Source organism: Chelonia mydas, chromosome 4 (genome assembly GCF_015237465.2).
Source record: "Chelonia mydas isolate rCheMyd1 chromosome 4, rCheMyd1.pri.v2, whole genome shotgun sequence".
NCBI lineage: Eukaryota > Metazoa > Chordata > Testudines > Cheloniidae > Chelonia > Chelonia mydas.
In genome coordinates this window covers 139,214,764-139,233,534 of record NC_057852.1, presented here as the reverse complement: position 1 = coordinate 139,233,534, position 18,771 = coordinate 139,214,764, and the positions used below count along the sequence as shown (strand labels likewise).

General features: G+C 53.9%; 1 protein-coding gene across 1 annotated transcript in view; it reads left to right on the top strand.

Annotated features, from left to right (window-relative positions):
* The window catches only part of ATP6V1B1 (ATPase H+ transporting V1 subunit B1), a 78,784-nt gene that overhangs the window by 50,972 nt on the left and 9,041 nt on the right, over positions 1-18,771 (top strand). The window contains exons 4-7 of the mRNA XM_007064010.3: positions 242-335; positions 8,936-9,013; positions 11,759-11,898; positions 17,710-17,811. Of these exons, the coding sequence (XP_007064072.2) occupies positions 242-335; positions 8,936-9,013; positions 11,759-11,898; positions 17,710-17,811 (414 nt within the window). The remainder of the gene's footprint in view (positions 1-241; positions 336-8,935; positions 9,014-11,758; positions 11,899-17,709; positions 17,812-18,771) is intronic.

The window sequence follows — 18,771 nt, the reverse complement described above, 5'->3', positions numbered from 1 at the left end:
TTCAATCAGGGCCTAAAAGCGGAGAGTTTTCTTAATACCAAAGTTTCTTTCCTTCCTTCCTTCCCAGGCTCCCTCGCCCTCTCTGTCTAGTGCATCTTTTTAAACAGTGCAGATCACATAACATTATCTTCTAGATTCCCTTCCCCTCAGTTCATTTGAACCCGCCTGGCCCTCTCCAGCCATTTGCCGTTAATCCCCACTAATTGCCACTAATTCGGTTCCTGTCCCTGGGTCTGTGCAGGTGTTTGAAGGAACATCTGGGATAGACGCCAAGAAGACATCCTGCGAGTTTACCGGGGACATCCTCCGGACACCTGTTTCTGAGGACATGCTAGGTAGGTCCATAAGAGCAAGCTGAGAACGAATTCATCTCAATCCACAGATCTCAGTGGCAAAAATAAACAGCAACGAGTTACTGCGCCAGCAACAAGGGGCTGCCAGAGCCTGTAGCCTGCTGCTGATTTTACATTTGCAACGTTTGATTTGTCTGCACAGAAAGTCACTTTCCTTTGGTCAATATTTATCATTCTTTCACGTGCTCTGAGATAGGGGCTGCAGATAGGGGGACCAGACATCCCGATACCTTCGGGACCATCCCAATATTAGGGGCTTTGTCTTATATATGCAACTATGCTCCCGTCCAGAAAAAAGTGTCCCGATTTTTCACACTTCCTCTCTGGTCACCCTAGTAGCAGGCGCTTTGGGAAATGGATTGAAAGGCTGGTCCGATTCCCCTGGAGCTGTTGGAAATGCCTCCTGGCCTCCGCTGGACAGGCTGAACAGTCCGCTGGGTGACTTTTGATACAGGAACCCCTCAGTGAGTCTGAAAAGGGAAATTCCAAAGGCTCCTGAAGAGGCCAGTGTGTGCCATACAGGACCGGTCCCACGAGCAGAGGGTAAAAGCAGTAATGGAATCGGAGAAGGGAGGGGGAGGAGACGTGGGGAAGGTCACACCGTCCATAGAGGCTGCTGGGGGAAAGTGGAAGGCAATAAAACCCAAGAATGAATTAATACTGCCAACAGGCTTCTGCCGATGGCACATGTGGGCCCAAGGTGACGAGCTGGGATCTGATCTCACATTCAGAGAGAGGGACCAGCTAAAAAAATCCCTATTCAAATTCAGATTCTAAACCACCAAAGTTTGGGGATGTTTGGATCCTGGGGTTTGGTTCAGCCCAGCTGCAGAGTGCAATCCGATACTCCCCAGGGTTGGAATTGGGGCTTTGCTTCCGGCTGGTCTCGAGCGAATAGATCAGGAACGCTAGACAAAACTCAGCCCCGCTAGTAGGCGAAGGGAGGGATTGAAATCAGCAATAATAATAATGGCAAGGCAGGAAGACAAGGCAGTAAAATTGTTTAACGACTGCAAAGGGCAGGAGGGTTTAGTGGTGGTGGGCTACAGGGTCTCTTGTTTCCAGGTCACCAGTTCAAATTTGGTCTAGGTTTGGAGGTGAGTTAAATGTGGTACCCATCTGATGATTGGCCTGTCTCTTATATCAAATGAGTTTGTTGGGTCTCAGTCTAGTTCCTACTGGATGATAGGTGGCTGCAACTTAAAAATATATAAAATAGCACCATCCTTGTTGGAAATAATTGGCCCCCTTCTCTCAGAGGAGTGACCAAGGATGCAATAAGTATAGAACCTGAACTCCTTTCCTGTGAATGAACCAGCAGCAGTGAATCTAGGTGAGATCCAGGCCCCATTGTGCAAGGCGCTGTATATAAATATAGTAAGAGACCGCTTCTGCCCCAAAGAGCTTGTAATAGAAATAAAGGTAGGGAGACAGAGGTACATCAAGGGGAATTTGCCCAAGGCTACCTGATTCCCACTGCAGTTCTCTATCCCCTCGGCCACAGGCCTCTTTGGAGACATCTACACTGCAGCTGGGAGAGGTGATTCCCACCTCCCACCCAGCTTGAGCTAGCCTACTAACGTAGAAGTGTGGCCACAGAGCCTCGAGCTAGCTGCCTGAATGCGTACCTAGGAGCTCGGAAGGGGTGTCCCTGAGCCGCTGTCTGTGCTGGGGAGGCCTTGCTGCGTGTACGTCTGCCCGAGTTGCAGTTTACACCTCCAGCTCCAGTGTAGATGGGGCCTTTTTTAGGGTAGGACAGGGGCCGTGGGGGGGAAGCGTACGTTGCTGTACGCAGTCGGTGGCTAAGCCGAGAACTTCTGCCAGTGCGGCACCTTTCACTAGCATGAAACTGGCTACACAAGAGAGGAGCCCGAGCAATGACAGTCCAGCGAATCTAACTTTGATCCTTAGTAACGGAATAAAATAAACATGAAGAGGAAAACAATACTGTAACCGCCTGGAGGCTAACGGTGGAGGCGTGGGCAGTGAGAACAGCCCTGGGGAGTTGTAAAGAATGGATCTGGGCAGACCCAATCCCAGGGACAAAATCAGTGGGGGTCGGGAACTCAGTAGATATGATGCGCCATTGTCTGGACATCAGTAAAGTATTTGCTAGAGTGTCTCATGCAATCTTACTCTCCTGTCGACTTGCAATAGGAAAACTGGCCACCGACCTGTATTCAAAGGGCAATGGTCAAGGGCAAAGCAGCACGCAGGGGGCAGGTGTCGGTGCAGCAACTTGGGGTAACGTGATCACTGGACAGTGGATGGTTCCTTAAGGGATCTGTTCTCATCTCGCTGGAAAGCTTTAGGAGACCTTCTGTCTCCCCTCTCCCTGCTCGCTGGGGCAGCGCTGGGATATGTGCCACATTCCAGGATGTGTCTGCTACCCAGAGACACAGAGGGGAGGTCATGGTTTCCTACTAGCTGGGAGTTTGGGCTCTGGTTTGGTTTGGTTTGGTTTTGGTGAGGTGGGAAGAAGGGGAAAAGAGTGAGACGCTAAAGAGTTAATCGTGCCCAGCCCAGGTGCAGAGCTTTGGTGCACAGAAGGTCCTGGGTAGATGGGGAAACCTGACCCTGCCTTGCTGTGACACTGGAATGTGCAGCTAAGCGTCTCCTTAGCATGGTGGGGATCCGACACCCCCATTCTCCACCCCTGACTTGTCCCTTGTGAAGACGTGAACAGGAGTGCAGGAGGCTTCCTGCTGCTCCTTGCAGCAGGCTCCACCCACTGCTTAACCTAATTGATGCCCACACCTGGCCCCTGCTGCACACCACTTAGGGACTCGCTGACACCAAAGTCATCCAAGCCCAGTGTGCGGTGGCCACCCCAGGCCAGCGCCTTCCTAGCCTGACGGGCAAAGCCTTCCCCTGGAGGTGCACTGAGGCCTGCTGTGCGTGTTCATGGCTAGGCCACCAGCCAACAAGAGCATATTGGGGATACCTTCAGCAGTCCACAGGCCCAAATGGCATGACGCAGGCCAGAACCATGCACGCTGGGGCTGCCCCATAGGAAGCCAGGCAAGGCAAGCGGGGAGGGATAGCTCAGGGGTTTGAGCATTGGCCTGCTAAATCCAGGGTTGTGAGTTCAATCCTTGAGGGGGGCATTTAGGGATCTAGGGCAAAAATTGGGGATTGGTCTTGCTTTGAGCAGGGGGTTAGACTAGATGATCTCCTGAGGTTCCTTCCAACCCTGATATTCTATGAAGGTGCACAGTGAGAACTGGGCTGTTTGCATGGGTCCAAAAATTACTTTTATCTCCCCCACAATGTGATTTTTTTTTTTTTGGCCAATTATTCTGCTCTTAGGGGTTCCGGCTGGGAGCTGAATTCCCACAGTGCCATGAGGAAAGGCTGTTTTTGCCTTATTTATGGTCCCATCCAGAGAATATAGAGATGGGGAGGGGGGAGCTATTAAGTAACTCCAACTCCTTATACAGGTGTGTTCCCTTCCATTCGTTTTCTAGCACTTGACGGGCTGTGCTTGCAGGCTGGGGGACTCTATCCCGGCCAGCAGTGACTCTGAAATAGACTTGGGGATCATGCTAGCTAATCAACTGAACATGAGCACCCAGTGCCAAAAGAGCTGATGCAAACCTTGGATGCCTAAACAGGATTATTGAGTGGGAGTGGGGAGGTTATTTCACCTCTGTATTTGGCACTGGTGCGACCGCTGCTGGAATCCTGTGTCCAGTTCTGGTGCCCACAATTCAAGAACAATGTTGATATATTGGGGAGGGCTCAGAGAAGAGCCACGAGAATGATTAGAGGATTAGAAAACCCGCTTTATAGCAATAGATTCAAGGAGCTCGATCTATTTAGTTTAACAAAGAGAAGGTGAAGGGGTGACTTGGTCACAGTCCGTAAGTACCTACAGGGGGAACAGAATTCGCAAATGGGCTCTTCAGTCTAGCAGAGAAAGGTCTAACATGATCCAATGGCTGGAAATTGAAGCAAGACAAATTCAGACTGGAAATAAGGTGCAGAGATTTAACATTGAGGTTAATTAACCACTGGATCAACTTCCCAAGGGTCGTGGTGGATTCTCCATCACTGTCAATTTTTAAATCCAGGTGGGATTTTTTTTCTAAATGCTCTGCTCTGGTTCAAACAGGAATTAGTTCTCGGGCCTGTGCTCTGCAGGAGGTCAGACTAAAACAGTGATGCCTTCGGGCCTTAGAATCTGTGCAATTGCAGATGGGCATTCTGGGCAGATTAGGCCTTGTGGTTATTATGCATGTTTCATGACTGTACCTAGAGTTAGTCCAGGCCCCCCTTGGCCTTGTGGTTAATACACTGGGCTGGGACTCAGGAGCTGTGAATTCAACTTCCCAGTTTGTCACAGACTAGCTGGGTGACCTCTGGTAAAATTTTTCTATGCCTCAGCCCCCCATCTGTAAACTGGGCATAATAATCCTCTCTTTTCTTGTCTAGATGTCAACTTTTCAGAGCAGAGACTGTCTCATAGCACGTGTATGGACCAAAGGTGCTGGAACAATTTGTATAGCGGGGGGTGCCGAGAGCCACTGAACCAATCTGTAAATGCTGTATATAATGGAAACCACTTCAAGCCAGGGCAGCACCCCTAGTTCCAGCACCTATGGTATGGACAGAGTGGCGGATTAACACACGGGGCCCGTGCCTGGGGTCCCAGCCAATTTGGGGTTCCTCGCAGGAGCGTTGGAACCTGTGTAGAAGTGGCGGGGCGACTGGTGCCAGAACTGCGGCCCCGCCCCCTGCGCCACCTCCTCCCTTGGGGCCCTGCCCCTGCTCCTCCTCTTCCCCCAAGGCCCCGCCCCCACTCCTCCTTTGCCCCTCGAGGCCCTGCCCCCGGACCAGGCTGGAAGCCAGAGCCGGGCGGGGTGCCCAAGAGCAGCCCCCGCCCCCTGGGGTGCGCCGCCCATGGCAGGTGGAAGGTCCGGGGCTTCCCGCAGCAGCCCAGGCTCCCTGGGTGGCTCTTCCCAGGGCTCAGCTCCAGCTTCCAGCCTGGCCAGGGGTGGGACCTCAGGGGGAAGAGGTAGTCGAAAAGGGACCCTGGCAGCTCCGGCTGGTGGTGCAGTGCGGGCCCGAGGCTCAGGCAGGCTCCCTGCCTGCCCTAGCTCTACACGGCTCCCGGAAGTGGCTGCCAGGTACTTGTGGCCCCTAGGTGCCTGGGCGGCTAGGGAGGCTCCAGGCACTGCCCCCACCCTGAGGGCTGGCTCCGCAGTTTCCATTGGCCGGGAACCGTGACCAATGGGAGCTGCTGGGGCGGTGCCTGTGGGCACGAGGGCAGTGCACAGAGCCTCCCTGGCCGCCTATGTGTCTAGGGGCTGCAGGGACCTGGCGGCCACTTCCAGGAACCGCGGTAAGCGCCGCTGGGACCCCGAACCCCAACCCCCTTGCCCAGCCCGGAGTCCTTTCCTGCACGCCAAACCCTCATCCCCTGCCCCACCTCAGAGTCCACACCCCCACCCGAAGCCCGCACCCCCTCCCCTGTACCCCAACCCTCTGCCCCAGCCTGGAGCCCCCTCCCACACCCAAACCCCTCATCCCCAGCCCCACCCCAGAGCTCGCACCCCCAGCCAGAGCCCTCACCACCTCCCACACCCCAACTCCCTGTCCCAGCCCAGTGAAAGTGAGTGAGGGTGGGGGAGAGCAAGAGACAGAGGGAGGGGGGATGGAGCGAGCGGGGGCGGGGACTCAGAGAAGGGGCGGGGCAGGAGTGTTCTATTTTGTGCAATTAGAAAGTTGGCAACCCTAGGAAAAGAAGGAGCAGGGGACGGGTCTCCGTGGTGAGGGGAGTGTGATTGGCCCAAATGTTGTTTGTGCCCAGGACCCCAATAAATCTTAATCTGCCTCTGTATGTACAGTGCCTAGCACAGTGGGCCCCCGAGCTCCATTTAGTGCCTCTCGGTGTTAACTGCAGCATTACTACTGATGACTGGCCATGTTTTTCTTTCGTTTGAAACAGTTGCATTAATTCTGTTCCATAAACACCAGCCCGTATCGCCTGAGCTACAAGGGTTTTCATAGAATCCTAGAATCGTAGGCCTGGAAGGGCCCTCGAGAGGCCATCGAGTCCCATCCCCTGCACTCACGGCAGGAGTAAGGATTAGCTCGACCATTTTCAATGAGAGAGGGGTTCCTTTAAAAAATGCAAACCTTCCCCTGCCGTGTGATAGACCCAAGTGCAACAGCCTTGGGCTAAGACCTGAAAATCAGGACGTGAAAGTGATTAAACAGAGAAAGTGAAAGTGGGTTTCATTGTTCACCGGAAGTGAAGGATAAAAAGCAGCCAAGCAGCCTCCTTGCTGAAAGGTGAATGTGATTTGTCCAAACATCTTTCTGGGTTGATGCCTCGGGTTGTTATTAGTGTCTTTTACTGCTGTGTATTGGCCTCCATTTTCAAAAGTGACTTCAACTTCTGGGTGCCCAGGTTGAGACACCTTAAAGGACCCTGATTTCCTTGAGACACCTTAAAGGACCCTGATTTCCAGAGGATGGGCGCGTGGCCCTTTCTGCTAATCAGGCCTCTTTGAGGTGCATGGAGCTGAGCACCCAGAACCGTTAGCCCCTTTTGAAAATGTAGGCCACTATTTTTATCCTGATGGTGTCCCTGTGAGTGCTGCAAAGCGTGTGAAGTATGTCCAGGCAGTGTACCTCTCCAGGCGGTCCGCACGGACCCGGTTCAGCCCTAATCTGCTCTGCTGGGACGTACTGATCAGGGGAATTGTACATAAATCCAAGGTCATTACAAGGCTGCTCTGCAGGGCAGAGCAGGGCAGCCTCAGCAGAGTCCAGGATCCGGGCCAAGGTCAGTGCCTCCAGGACAGTGCCTCACTCATCCTGAGAGTCCAGGAAGGAGAGAGGAAAACGAGAGACCGTACAAAGAAGGGACACAAAGGCCGGGGGATGAGGCAGGGGGCTCAGGCTGTGGACTCTAGGGAAGGAAGGGCTCTGTGTAGACTGAGACACGACCACGGCCTGTACTGTCCCCTTGGATGCACACCGCCAGGGAAACGACATGGTGCAGGGGTACACTCCCCAGAGACAGCTACCCAAGGGGCAAGGAGCTGTGGCTAAGGCAGGAAAAGCTTAGCCTCCCAGAAGGTGCAGATGGTGATGGGAGCAGCTTGACTGAAGAGATTCAAGGGAGGGGAGGGAGACCTGGATTGGCGGGGGGAGAACCACCTTGCTGGGGGCTACATGTTGGTGCGCAGGGAGGAGTCCAGCAAGGGGTCAGGTTGGGTGACCCTCCTCATCCTTCCCCTGGGCTTCCATGACGCTCGTTAAGTTCTAGACCAGTGAACGAGGCGCTCTAGCTAAGCCCCATCAGCCCCGAGGTGCCCGCAGCATGCAGGGGTTAAACCCCAGGTGCTCTCCCGAGGTAGCGAGTTAACGTTCGCACTCTGTGCCTCTTTCTCCTGAGCACACTCCGCCGGCGCTCCCAAGCTGAAGCCCCATTAGAGAGCTGTTATCAGCCCCTGCCGCACTGGGGAATCGATAGCTCTGCGTTACTGCTCCCCCCGCTTCAGCCCTTTCTCCCCCGTACACCGGCAGTTGCCCTATAGGACTCTCTTCCGGCCCTTTAAGAGGGCCAGGGAAAGCATTGTCCTTGTCACAGCAGATAAAGATCAATACCGAGATGGGGCTGGGAAGAGGGAGCCACTGACCATGAAAGGTCAGTAACCTTGGTATTCACTGCGCCTCGATTTGTCTTAGACACACAGCTGTTTAATTTATCACCGAAGCAAAAGCAGAGACGGGAGGAGGGGTGAGCTGCTGAAGGAAACGTCAAGTAAGACAAAGCACCTGGGTCATTAGGGCCCTTCGACATAAGAGGAAAGACCCCCATTGATTTCAATGGGTTGTGGGTCAGGCATTGAGCAACCAGCTGACCGCTGTCCATAGGATGGGCAGGTGTTGCATGCAAAATGGCTTCCATTTTCAGCCAGCCCTGGGGAGAGCCCAGGCTCTGGGTGAGAGGGAGGATGGCTCAGTGGTTAGGATGCGGGCTAGGGACTCTGAAAACCTCGCTTTGATTCCTTGCTCTGCTATGGTCTTCTGGTGTGACCCTGGGCAAGTCCCACCTGGGGATGGGAGCCACGTTAAGTGTACTAGCTGGGTCTGCAGCTTGAAGTTTCAATGCTTTTCTGAGCCTAGGAAACAAGAGCTGGAACCTACGCAGTTCTCCGATGAAGGGTGCATAGCCCAAGAGGGCCGAGGGGGTGTCCCCGGCAAGCTTGTGCCAAGGTTACCAAACAGTCCGGCTCTCTCTGTATTACTGACCTGTCCTCTGCATTATTTACTGCTTCCCGAATCTTTGTGTCGTCTGCAAACGCTGTCAGTGATGACTTTATTATCCTCAAAAAGAAAAGGAGTACTTGTGGCACCTTAGAGACTAACCAATTTATTTGAGCATAAGCTTTCGTGAGCTACAGCTCACTTCATTGGAATGCATCTGATGAAGTGAGCTGTAGCTCACGAAAGCTTATGCTCAAATAAATTGGTTAGTCTCTAAGGTGCCACAAGTACTCCTTTTCTTTTTGTTATCCTCGAGGCCATTGGTGAAAATGTTAAATAACGTTTATTTCCCTTTGCAGGTCGGGTTTTCAACGGTTCTGCAAAACCCATCGACAAAGGCCCAGCTGTTATGGCCGAGGATTTTCTCGATATTAATGGTAAGCCCATTGCAAGAAATTAAGATGGCAAGAGATGTTGAGCGCATGATCTAAGGGCAGAGACCATGTCTTCCTGTGTGTTGGGATGACAGCCCTTTTGCTGTCAGTCATAGCAGAGAGGCCAAGGAGGATAGGTTCGTCAATGGCTATTAGACAAGATGGGCAGGGATGCAACCCAATGCTCTGGTGTCCCTAAACCTCTGACTGCCAGAAGCTGGGAGTGGACGACAGGGGACGGATCACTCAATAATTGCCCTGTTCTGTTCATTCCCTCTGGGGCACCTGGCATCAGCCGGTGTCAGGAGATAGGATACTGGTCTAGATGGACCTTTGGTCTGGTCCAGTCTGGCTGTTCTTATGTTTGCACTTTGCAAAGGGGGGCAAGCAGATCCCAATTTTACAGGTGGGGAAACTGAGACAGAGACGGGCAATGACTCGACCAAGATCACAGAGCAAGTCAGTGGCAGATCCAAAGAACCCAGGTCTCCTGGCTACCAAGGGCCAGGCCCTAGTCCCTGGACCATGTGAGCCAGCACTAAAGGTTTCAGATCACGTTAGCAAGAGGCTGCTGGGCTTGAATTTGACCAAGTTACCAAGCTTTTTTTGTTAATAGGTAATAAATTCCAGTGTGAACAGTTATTTTTGTGAACAAATAACCATTGTTCTTTGGTGTTTGCAATACAAACATTGCAGCACTGGGCTTGTGCATGAGACTCTGCAGGTGAAATTGACTAGGGACTGACAAGAAGGACCAATGAAATGGACCAAGCTGTTTTAAGTGCCCAGGCCAAGTGAAGGGTAAGAAGGGAACTGAAGTCAGTGGGGAAATCTTCCTGGCCAGTGTGAGTTAGATGAGGCTCCAAAGAATACTGTCGCCTCTTTAGTCCCAGGGATTAGCCAACATCCGGGGTCCTCCTGGGCTGTTTCAGTGACGATGAGAAATTGAAGCTTGGACTCAGGTATATTCTTCGGTGAAGGGTTGTTTGTTTACAAAAAATGAACGCAGAGTCCTGCTTCCCAGAGCACTGTGGGAACAAACAGGAACAGGTCCCCTGCTCAGAAATCCCCAAGTCTGCCCCTCCAGCCAGCTCTGTGCCCAAGAAGCTTTGTCCCTCTGTTTCCTCTCTGCATGACACTCACAGCTCCTCCCTCTGTCTCCAGCACCCACAGCCCGCAATCAATAGTTCATCAAAGAGTCAGCCTTGGGAGGTTGTGGAATCTCAGTCACTGGAGGTTTTAAAGAGCAAGTTAGACAAACACCTGTCAGGGATGGTCTGACTCTAGATAATCCTTCGTCCTGCCCTGAGTGCAGGGGACTGGACTAGAAGACCACTCGAGGTTCCTTCCAGTCCTATGATTCTATGAATATCCAGCCTCTGCCTTTGCAATCAGCGAAACCTCTTTGAAGCTAACTGGGTTAGCTCTATGTTGCCATGCGGCCTGTGGCCTTGCACGGTTGCAGCTGTTTTTACTACGTATAAAGGGGCTTGATTGTTCCGTCCGTTGAGTCAGAAGGAGAGCCCAGCACCACTGGCTTTAACAAGGTACATGATTGTCTTTGGACCTAGGGGCTTGTCTGCACTTAAATGCCGCAGCTGCGCTGCTGTAGCCCTTCAGGGAAGCTGCTACCGATGCCAATTGGAGAGGGTCTCCCACTGGCGTGGGTGCTCCACCTCCCTGAGAGATGGTAGCTAGGTCCACAGGAGAGTTCTCTCGTCGACCTAGCGCTGTCTACAACAGGGGGTAGGTTGGTGTAACCACGTCGCTCTAGGGTGTGGATTTTTCACACCTCTAAGTGTAGTTACATCGACCTAATTTCCTGGTGTAGACCAGGGCATAGACTCCCTGACAGTGACCATTGGCCCATTTCAACATAACAGTATGTCAGGTTTCTCCATTACTTTCAGCTGTCGTAATCTAAGGTGGTGTTAGATCCAGAAGCCCTTACGTAGCTTTTATTCAGGCAAAACCTCCCCCTGTGAAGCTGAGTGAGGTCTACACGGCTTGGCCAATGTATTTGTACTGTGCCGATGTCCCTCTAACAACAACCAGCTCTTTACTGCCCTCAGCTATGTGCTTGCAGCTCCCACTGACTTCACTAGCCTAACCCACAGTGGAACAGCCCCCAGTGGGCCGCCAGCTGAAATGACACCACTGTGTGGGTCATCTCTGGGGACTGAACCTGGATCTAAAAGAACAAGCCTCTACTGCTTGATCTAAAGGGCCCAGTCTGTTAGTTCAGAGGCGGTAGCAGACTCATAAACTTCTATATGGCCCAGCCACTGGGGAGCTCCGAACCTGTGTTCTGCCAGCCGTGGTTACATTTGCATGGATGTGTCTGAGGGGGAGCAATGTCAACCTCCAAGGGGCACATTTTCACACACGGGTGTCTAAGTGATGCCTGTGTAATAACACACAGGCTGCCCCACAAGAACCTGGATTCCTGCACACCTGAGGGGACTGCTCAGTCACCTGATCACCCCCATGCAACCCCTGCCCTATAGATTTTAAAGGGGCATTGCCCAGGTCAGCAGGCCCAGAACGACACTCATCTTTCTGGGCTCTTCTCTCTCTCTCCCTATTTAGACTATTTTCCCCCTCTGTGTGAGGTTTTTGTATTTTTCATATCTAACCGTTCATTTCCCTATCCCCACGAAACCATCCAGGTCTTTTAAGTGACTCGACAATAACAAACCAGGTCCATGAGCACCCCTGCAACAACCGCTTCCTGCCTTCTTGTTTCAGGTCAGCCTATCAACCCTCATGGTCGCATATACCCCGAGGAGATGATCCAGACTGGCATCTCGCCCATCGACGTCATGAACAGCATCGCCAGGGGGCAGAAAATCCCCATCTTCTCTGCCGCCGGGCTCCCCCACAACGAGGTAGCCCCTCACCTCTCTGCCCATCCCTCCCCGTCCCCTTCTGCAGCAGGGGTGGCCAGGGCACATGGGGCGAGGGTGGACGCATCGCTGCTTTATGCTAACATCAGAGGGGCTGGAAGTTGGGCTCTCGTGGCATTGCAAGCGCTGGGACCACTGGGCCCCCGGTAACCCTGGACATTTCCTGCAGGGAGGGGTGCCTGGCCCGGGGGATTGGTAATGGTGGCAGGAGTTTGATTCCCCTGTTCCTAGCTGGCCCAGTTCGCTGTTCCCAACATCTGTCCCTCATCGGCTGGCTGTGCGGTGTCCGGGTGAGGTGCCCCTCAAGGCCTCCTTTGGCAGCAGGCCGGCCCAAGAACCCCCCAGCACCACTGAACCCCCCACCCCTCTGGCAGCCTCCGCAGGGATGCCAAAAACTGGGTGAGCCCTGGAGAGCGAACCAGACCTTAGAGAAGGTCCCCCTGAGTCGGAGCCGGGACACCCGGGCAGAGCCGTGTGGGTGAGAAGCCTGCCCTGGCTCTGCCCAGTGCGGTGCCTGTTCTGTGTGGCACCTTGTCAGGGCGACAGCCTGGGAGTGCAACACTTTCTACCAGCCAGCCATTCTGGTTCTGCAGGCAGGGCGCTGGCCTGGCGCTCAGGAGACCTCGGTTCTAGGCCCAGCTCCGACCTGCTGGGTGACGTCCAGCAAGTGGCTTCCCCTTCCACCCTTGTCTCTCCTGTCTGTCTAGATTGTCAACTCTTGGGTAAAAGGAACTGCCTTTCATTAGACCTATCCTCCAGGAATTTATCTAATTCTTTTTTGAGCCCAGTTATAGCCTTGGCCTTCACAACATCCCCTGGCAAGGAGTTCCGTGGGGTGACTGTGCATTGTGTGAAGATGTACGTCCTTACATTCCTTTTAAACCTGTTGACTGTTAATTTAATTGGGTGACCCCTGGTTCATACAAATATATACCTCTAGGAACAAATAATTTAGACTGTACTTACATGATGGGGGACTCTATCCTGGGAAGCAGGGACTCTGAACAAGATTTGGGGATCGTGGTGGATAATCAGCTGAACAGGAGCTCCCAGTGTGATGCTGAGGCCAAAGGGGCTAATGTGATCCTGGGATGCAAAAACAGGGGAATCTCGAGTAAAAGAGTTTATTTGACCTCTGTATTTGGCACTAGTGTAACCACTGCTGGAATGCTGGGTCCAGATCTGGTGCCCACAGTTCAAGAAGGATGTTGATGAATTGGAGAAGGTTCACGAGAATGAAGAAAGGATTAGAAAACCTCCCTTCTCGTGATGGGCCCAAGGAGCTCAATCTATTTAGTGGAACAAAGAGAAGGTTAAAGGTGACTTGATCACAGTCTATAAGTACCTACATGGGGAACAAATATTTGATAATTGTCTCTTCAGTCTCGCCAGCAAAGGTCTGACATGATCCAATGGCTGGAAGCTGAAGCTAGGCAAATTCAGACAGGAAATAAGGTGTGCATTTTTAGCAGTGAGAGTCATTAACCATTGGAACAATTTACCAGGTGTCGTGGTGAACTATCCGTCGCTGACAAATTTTAAATCAAGATAGAAGGTTTGTCTAAAAGCTCGGCTCTAGGGATTACTGGGGGGCAGGTCTCTGGCCTGGGCTAAGCAGGAGGTCAGACTAGATGATCACGATGGTCCCTTCTGGCCTTGGGATCTATGCGAGTCTGCATGGAAGATGTGGTTATTTTTCTTTGTATCTCTCTGCACCTCCGGTGCCCGCACTCATCGGCCAATCTCTCAAATCCAGCCCCGGGTTTGGAAGGGCAGGTGGCGGCTGGACTGACTCCTCAGCCCTGTGTTCTGAACCAAGCAAGACCACGAAAGCCGGTGAGCGGCGAAGCCGGGCTGCGCCAGCAACGCCAAGTGAAGTTTGCGCCGCAACGCCAAGCTGCACCAGCCCTGATCATAACCCCTCGGTCGTGAACTTTGATGAACTCGAAATATCCGGTCGATCTATAACTGCAACAGGTGCAGCCGCTTTGGCAACGAAACGGAGATCCGCGGCCCAAGAGGCAATCAATCCGCTTCCTCCTCTGACAACAGCAGCGCATGCCACGCCAGAGAGCAAGACAGCGAGGCAGTCGGACGGAAAACCCGGCCTGACAGATCGGGAGTGACAGACGAAAGTTAATATAATAAAGTCAGGGCCCAGTGCAATGGATGCTGCGGCAGCACAAGCCAGAGGTGGGGAGGGATCCAGGAGCACAGCCGGCTGATAAAGGAGGGCAGGAAAATAGCCTCCTCCTCGGCCCATCTTTTTGGGGGACCAAGGGGCACGGGTAGGCCTGGGTGCCTGTGTTAGAGCCAGGCCTCCAACTGGTCCTGCCGTGATTTTGAAGTGGATTTAAAGGCAGTTAGGGGAGCAGATGCCCATGGTAGGTACTTACAGGAAGGATCAGGTTAGAGCACGGACTCTCATCACAGGGCGAGTTATAGGTCCTTCCCCACCCACCGTCACTGCCCCTCTTCCCCCATCCTAGAAGATAGACTATCAGGGTTGGAAGGGACCTCAGAAGGTCATCTAGTCCAACCCCCTGCTCAAAGCAGGACCAATCCCCAACTAAATCATCCCAGTCAGGGCTTTGTCAAGCCTGACCTTAAAAACCTTTAAGGAAGGAGATTCCACCACCTCCCTAGGTAACGCATTCCAGTGCTTCACCACCCTCCATGTGAAAAAGTTTTTCCTAATATCCAACCTAGACCTCCCCCACTGCAACTTGAGACCATTACTCCTCGTTCTGTCATCTGCTACCATTGAGAACAGTCTAGATCCATCCTCTTTGGAACCCCCTTTCAGGTAGTTGAAAGCACCTATCAAATCCCCCCTCATTCTTCTCTTCTGCAGACTAAACAATCCCAGTTCCCGCAGCCTCTCCTCATAAGTCATGTGTTCCAGTCCCCTAATTATTTTCGTTGCCCTCCGCTGGACTCTTTCCAATTTTTCCACATCCTCCTTGTAGTGTGGGGCCCCAAACTGGACACAGTACTTCAGATGTGGCCTCACCAATGTCGAATAGAGGGGAACGATCACGTCCCTTGATCTGCTGGCTATGCCCCTACTTATACATCCTAAAATGCCCTTAGCCTTCTTGGCAACAAGGGCACACTGTTGACTCATATCCAGCTGCTCGTCCACTGTAACCCCTAGATCCTTTTCTGCAGAAAAAGCTAGCCATTCGGTCCCTAGTCTGTAGCAGTGCATGGGGTTCTTCCGTCCTTAGTGCAGGACTCTGCACTTGTCCTTGTTGAACCTCATCAGATTTCTTTTGGCCCAATCCTCTAATTTGTCTAGGGCCCTCTGTATCCTATCCCTACCCTCCAGCGTATCTACCTCTCCTCCCAGTTTAGTGTCCTCTGCAAACGTGCTGGGGGTGCAGTCCATGCCATCCTCCAGATCATTAATGAAGATATTGAACAAAACCAGCCCCAGGACCAACCCTCGGGGCACTCCGCTTGATACCGGCTGCCAACTAGACATGGAGCCATTGATCACTACCCCTTGGGCCCAACGATCTAGCCAGCTTTCTATCCACCTTATAGTCCATTCATCCAGCCCATACTTCTTTAACTTGCTGGCAAGAATACTGTGGGAGACCATGTCAAAAGCTTTGCTAAAGTCAAGGAATAACACGTCCACTGCTTTCCCCTCATCCTCCATCACTGCCCCCTGCCTTCCCCTCACACACCAAGAAGTTCCCAGCAAGTTCCCACCCTGTTAACAGAATGATTATTATTAACCCAGGGCAGGGCATCGGCGAAGCTGCCAGCTGTCTCATGGGTAAGCAGCACCCTGAGCCCTGGCCTGGATGAGGTCAGGTCAGCCGGGCCGGCTTGGTGGGGAGCGCTCTTCCTCCTGGTAGGGCGTGTTGGGCAGACAGCACAGCCAGGTCTGAGCAGGGCTCTCATCTCCTGCAGCACCAGATCCCAAAGCTTTTCAGCTGCGTTTCTAGCTGGAGTTCCTGCCTTTTTGGTAACATCTGTTTAAATACAGGGAGCAAGGCTTTAGAGATGGGACAGGCCACGTTAATATACTCTTCTAGGGGCCTCCATTCTCCAGGGCTTCATCCAGCATCGGTTTCAATAGCCCACCCATCTATCCCTCTTCTGCGGCTTACTAGATCTCACTAGGGAATATGGAGGATGGGAGTGGGGGGAAGGCAGGGGGCAGTGATGGTGGATGGGGGGGTGGAGGGGAAGGCAGGGGGCAGTGATGGTGGATGCGGGGGTGGAGAGGAAGGCAGGGGGCAGTGACTCGTCCCCTTTGTGGATCAGGCACAGGGAAGGACACATGACACCCACAGGCCTGTGGATAATTATTATTTTTATTATTGCTGTTATTTATTATTTGTACTGTCTGCAAACCCTCGTCATGGGCCAGGCCCTCGCTGCGCCAGGCGCTGGACAAACACAGTCCCTGCCCCGAAGAGCTCACAGTGTAAGACAAGAGACAGCAGACAGATACAGAGAGATGGTGGCATACAAGGAAACAATCACAGAATCGTAGGACTGGAAAGGCCCTCAAGAGGTCATCTAGTCCCGTCCCCTGCACTCAAGGCAGGACTAAGTATTATCTAGACCCTCCCTGACAGGGGTTTGTCTGACCTGCTCTTAAAAATCCCCAATGATGGAGATTCCACAACCTCCCTGGGCAATTTATTCCAGTGCTTCACCACCCTGACAGGAGGTTTTTCCTAATGGCCAATGTAAACTGCCCTTGCTGCAATTTAAGCCCATTGCTTCTTGTCCTGTCCTCAGAGGCACCAGCAGCGGAGCCATTGTCCTGTTTTTTGTAGGCATCGCTGCAAAGGAGAGTTTCAGGGCCGGGGGAGAGAAGGAGGATGATGAGGTGTTCGGGGCTGTTTACGGGGAACTCCTCCCCAGCACGTGGGGCACCGGGGAGGAAGCACCAAGGGGCTTGTCTGAAAAGGTAGCAAGTGAGTGCTGGTGATGGGCATCAAAGGCCGTTTGGAGACGAGCGTCGACATCTCAGTAGTGAGCGAGAGGTGATAGGGAGGGTGGGGATTGGCCATGTGGGGCCTTGACGGTGAAGACAAGTAGCTGGTGTTTGAGCTAGAGAAGGGGGAGGCAGTGGAGGGAGGCAAAGAGAGGGGTGACATGGTCACAGTGCCAGGTTAGGCAAACCCCCTTTGCCTCTGCGTGGAGCTGAGCAGGGCTGGCTGCCGTTGCGAGGCCAGCGAGAAGGCTGCTGCAGCAATCAAAAGGCGCCCGGTGATGGGAGTTCTGGCTGTGCGGAGGGACAGGAACGGCCGCACCATAGAGACGGGGCACAGGAAGAACCAGCCAGGGTTAGACGTAGCTGGAAGGGGGGACCCAGAGAGACGGCCGAGCCAAAGAGGGGGCCCAGGTTCTGCACCTGAGTGACAGGCAGGATGCACGGTGATGGAGAACGGCAGTGGTTGGGAGGAGATTAGGATTCAGCCTCCATTTTCCTCTGCTTAGCAACATCCCGTGACTCGGTCCTCTTCTGTTACGTCCCTCAAATATTCCCAGAGGCAGTTCCCATGTTCCCCCTGGCTCCGCATTTGCTGTGGTTTGACCAAGCTCCAGTCTCCGTCAGCTAAATTCTTCGCCAGCGTCACACGCTGGCTTCAGTGGAGTTACCCCAGCGTGCAGTTTGGTCCCCCCCCCCCGGATCTGAGACGGGGGTCAGGCCGCAGAACTGGACCCAGAGCCCAAGTGAGCTGGCGGCTCGGGCGTCGGGCTCTGAGGCCGGGCTGAGGTGCCCATCTCTGGGTCTGAGCCCTGCGTCTCTCCCCTCCGCAGATCGCCGCTCAGATCTGTAGACAGGCCGGCCTGGTGAAAAAGTCCAAGGATGTGATGGACTATCACGAAGAGAACTTCGCCATCGTCTTCGCAGCCATGGGGGTGAGTCCGGCCAGGGGCTGGGGAGGCTGCTGGCGGGGTCGGCGCAGGCCTCCCAGCTCCGTGCAGGGCCTTGCCTCAGACAGCAGGTCCCGGGGCGGCGGGCTGGAGATTGCCGAGACACCAGCTGGGCCCCTTGCAGCCCCGGGCAGCAAGGTTCTGAGCGCAGCCTGGACTAGGGCTTTGGCTCAAACCCAGAGCAAGGTGTCCAGACCTTGCCTCGGGACCTGGGGGTCAGAGTCATGGTGCTGGGGCTGGGTTCGGGGACAAATCTGGGGAGCTCAGGCTTGGGGCTGAGTCTGAGTTTCAGAACGGCCCTGGGGCTGAGCGTGGGGATGAGCCTGGGCCCTCGGGCAGGGGCATCCCTGAGGACCAGGGTTTGGGGCTGAGCCCAAGCCAGCGGGTTCGGGGACAGCCCAGGCACTGGGGGATCAGCACGAGTGTGGGAGGATCCGACGTTCTGCTTTGGTCTCGGGGAACTGCTCCTCGGAGGCAGCTGGAAGGGCGAGGCAGAGCGAGTGGTCGGTGGGGAAACTTGCTAAGTCCTGGAACTGCCTCCCGGCCCCCTCGGGCTGGGCCCGGGTACAGGGAGAATCCCCCTGTAAAGAGCCAGGTGGTCGAGATCAGCAGCGCTGTGCTCCCCCCTGGTGGACAGCTGTGTCCTTGCAACCTGCTCTGCTCCCGGGCCCCCCCACCGCTCCCTGCCCCTGGCACAGGCTGCTTCCTCCGGAGACGGTGCCAGGATACCCAGCGCCGCACGGAGAGGTGCCCTGCAGCCGGGCCAGTGCCCCGAGGCGCGCCGTGTCACAGCAGCCTGCCCCATCCTGGCAGGCCCTCGTGCTGCGTCCCCAGGGTGGAAGGTCTGGGACATGGGCCCAGAGGAGTGAGAGCAGAAAGGAGTTAAAAGAGCCAAGTTACACTGAAGAGGGTGGGGTGGGAACCTGAGACTGGGACTCAGGACAC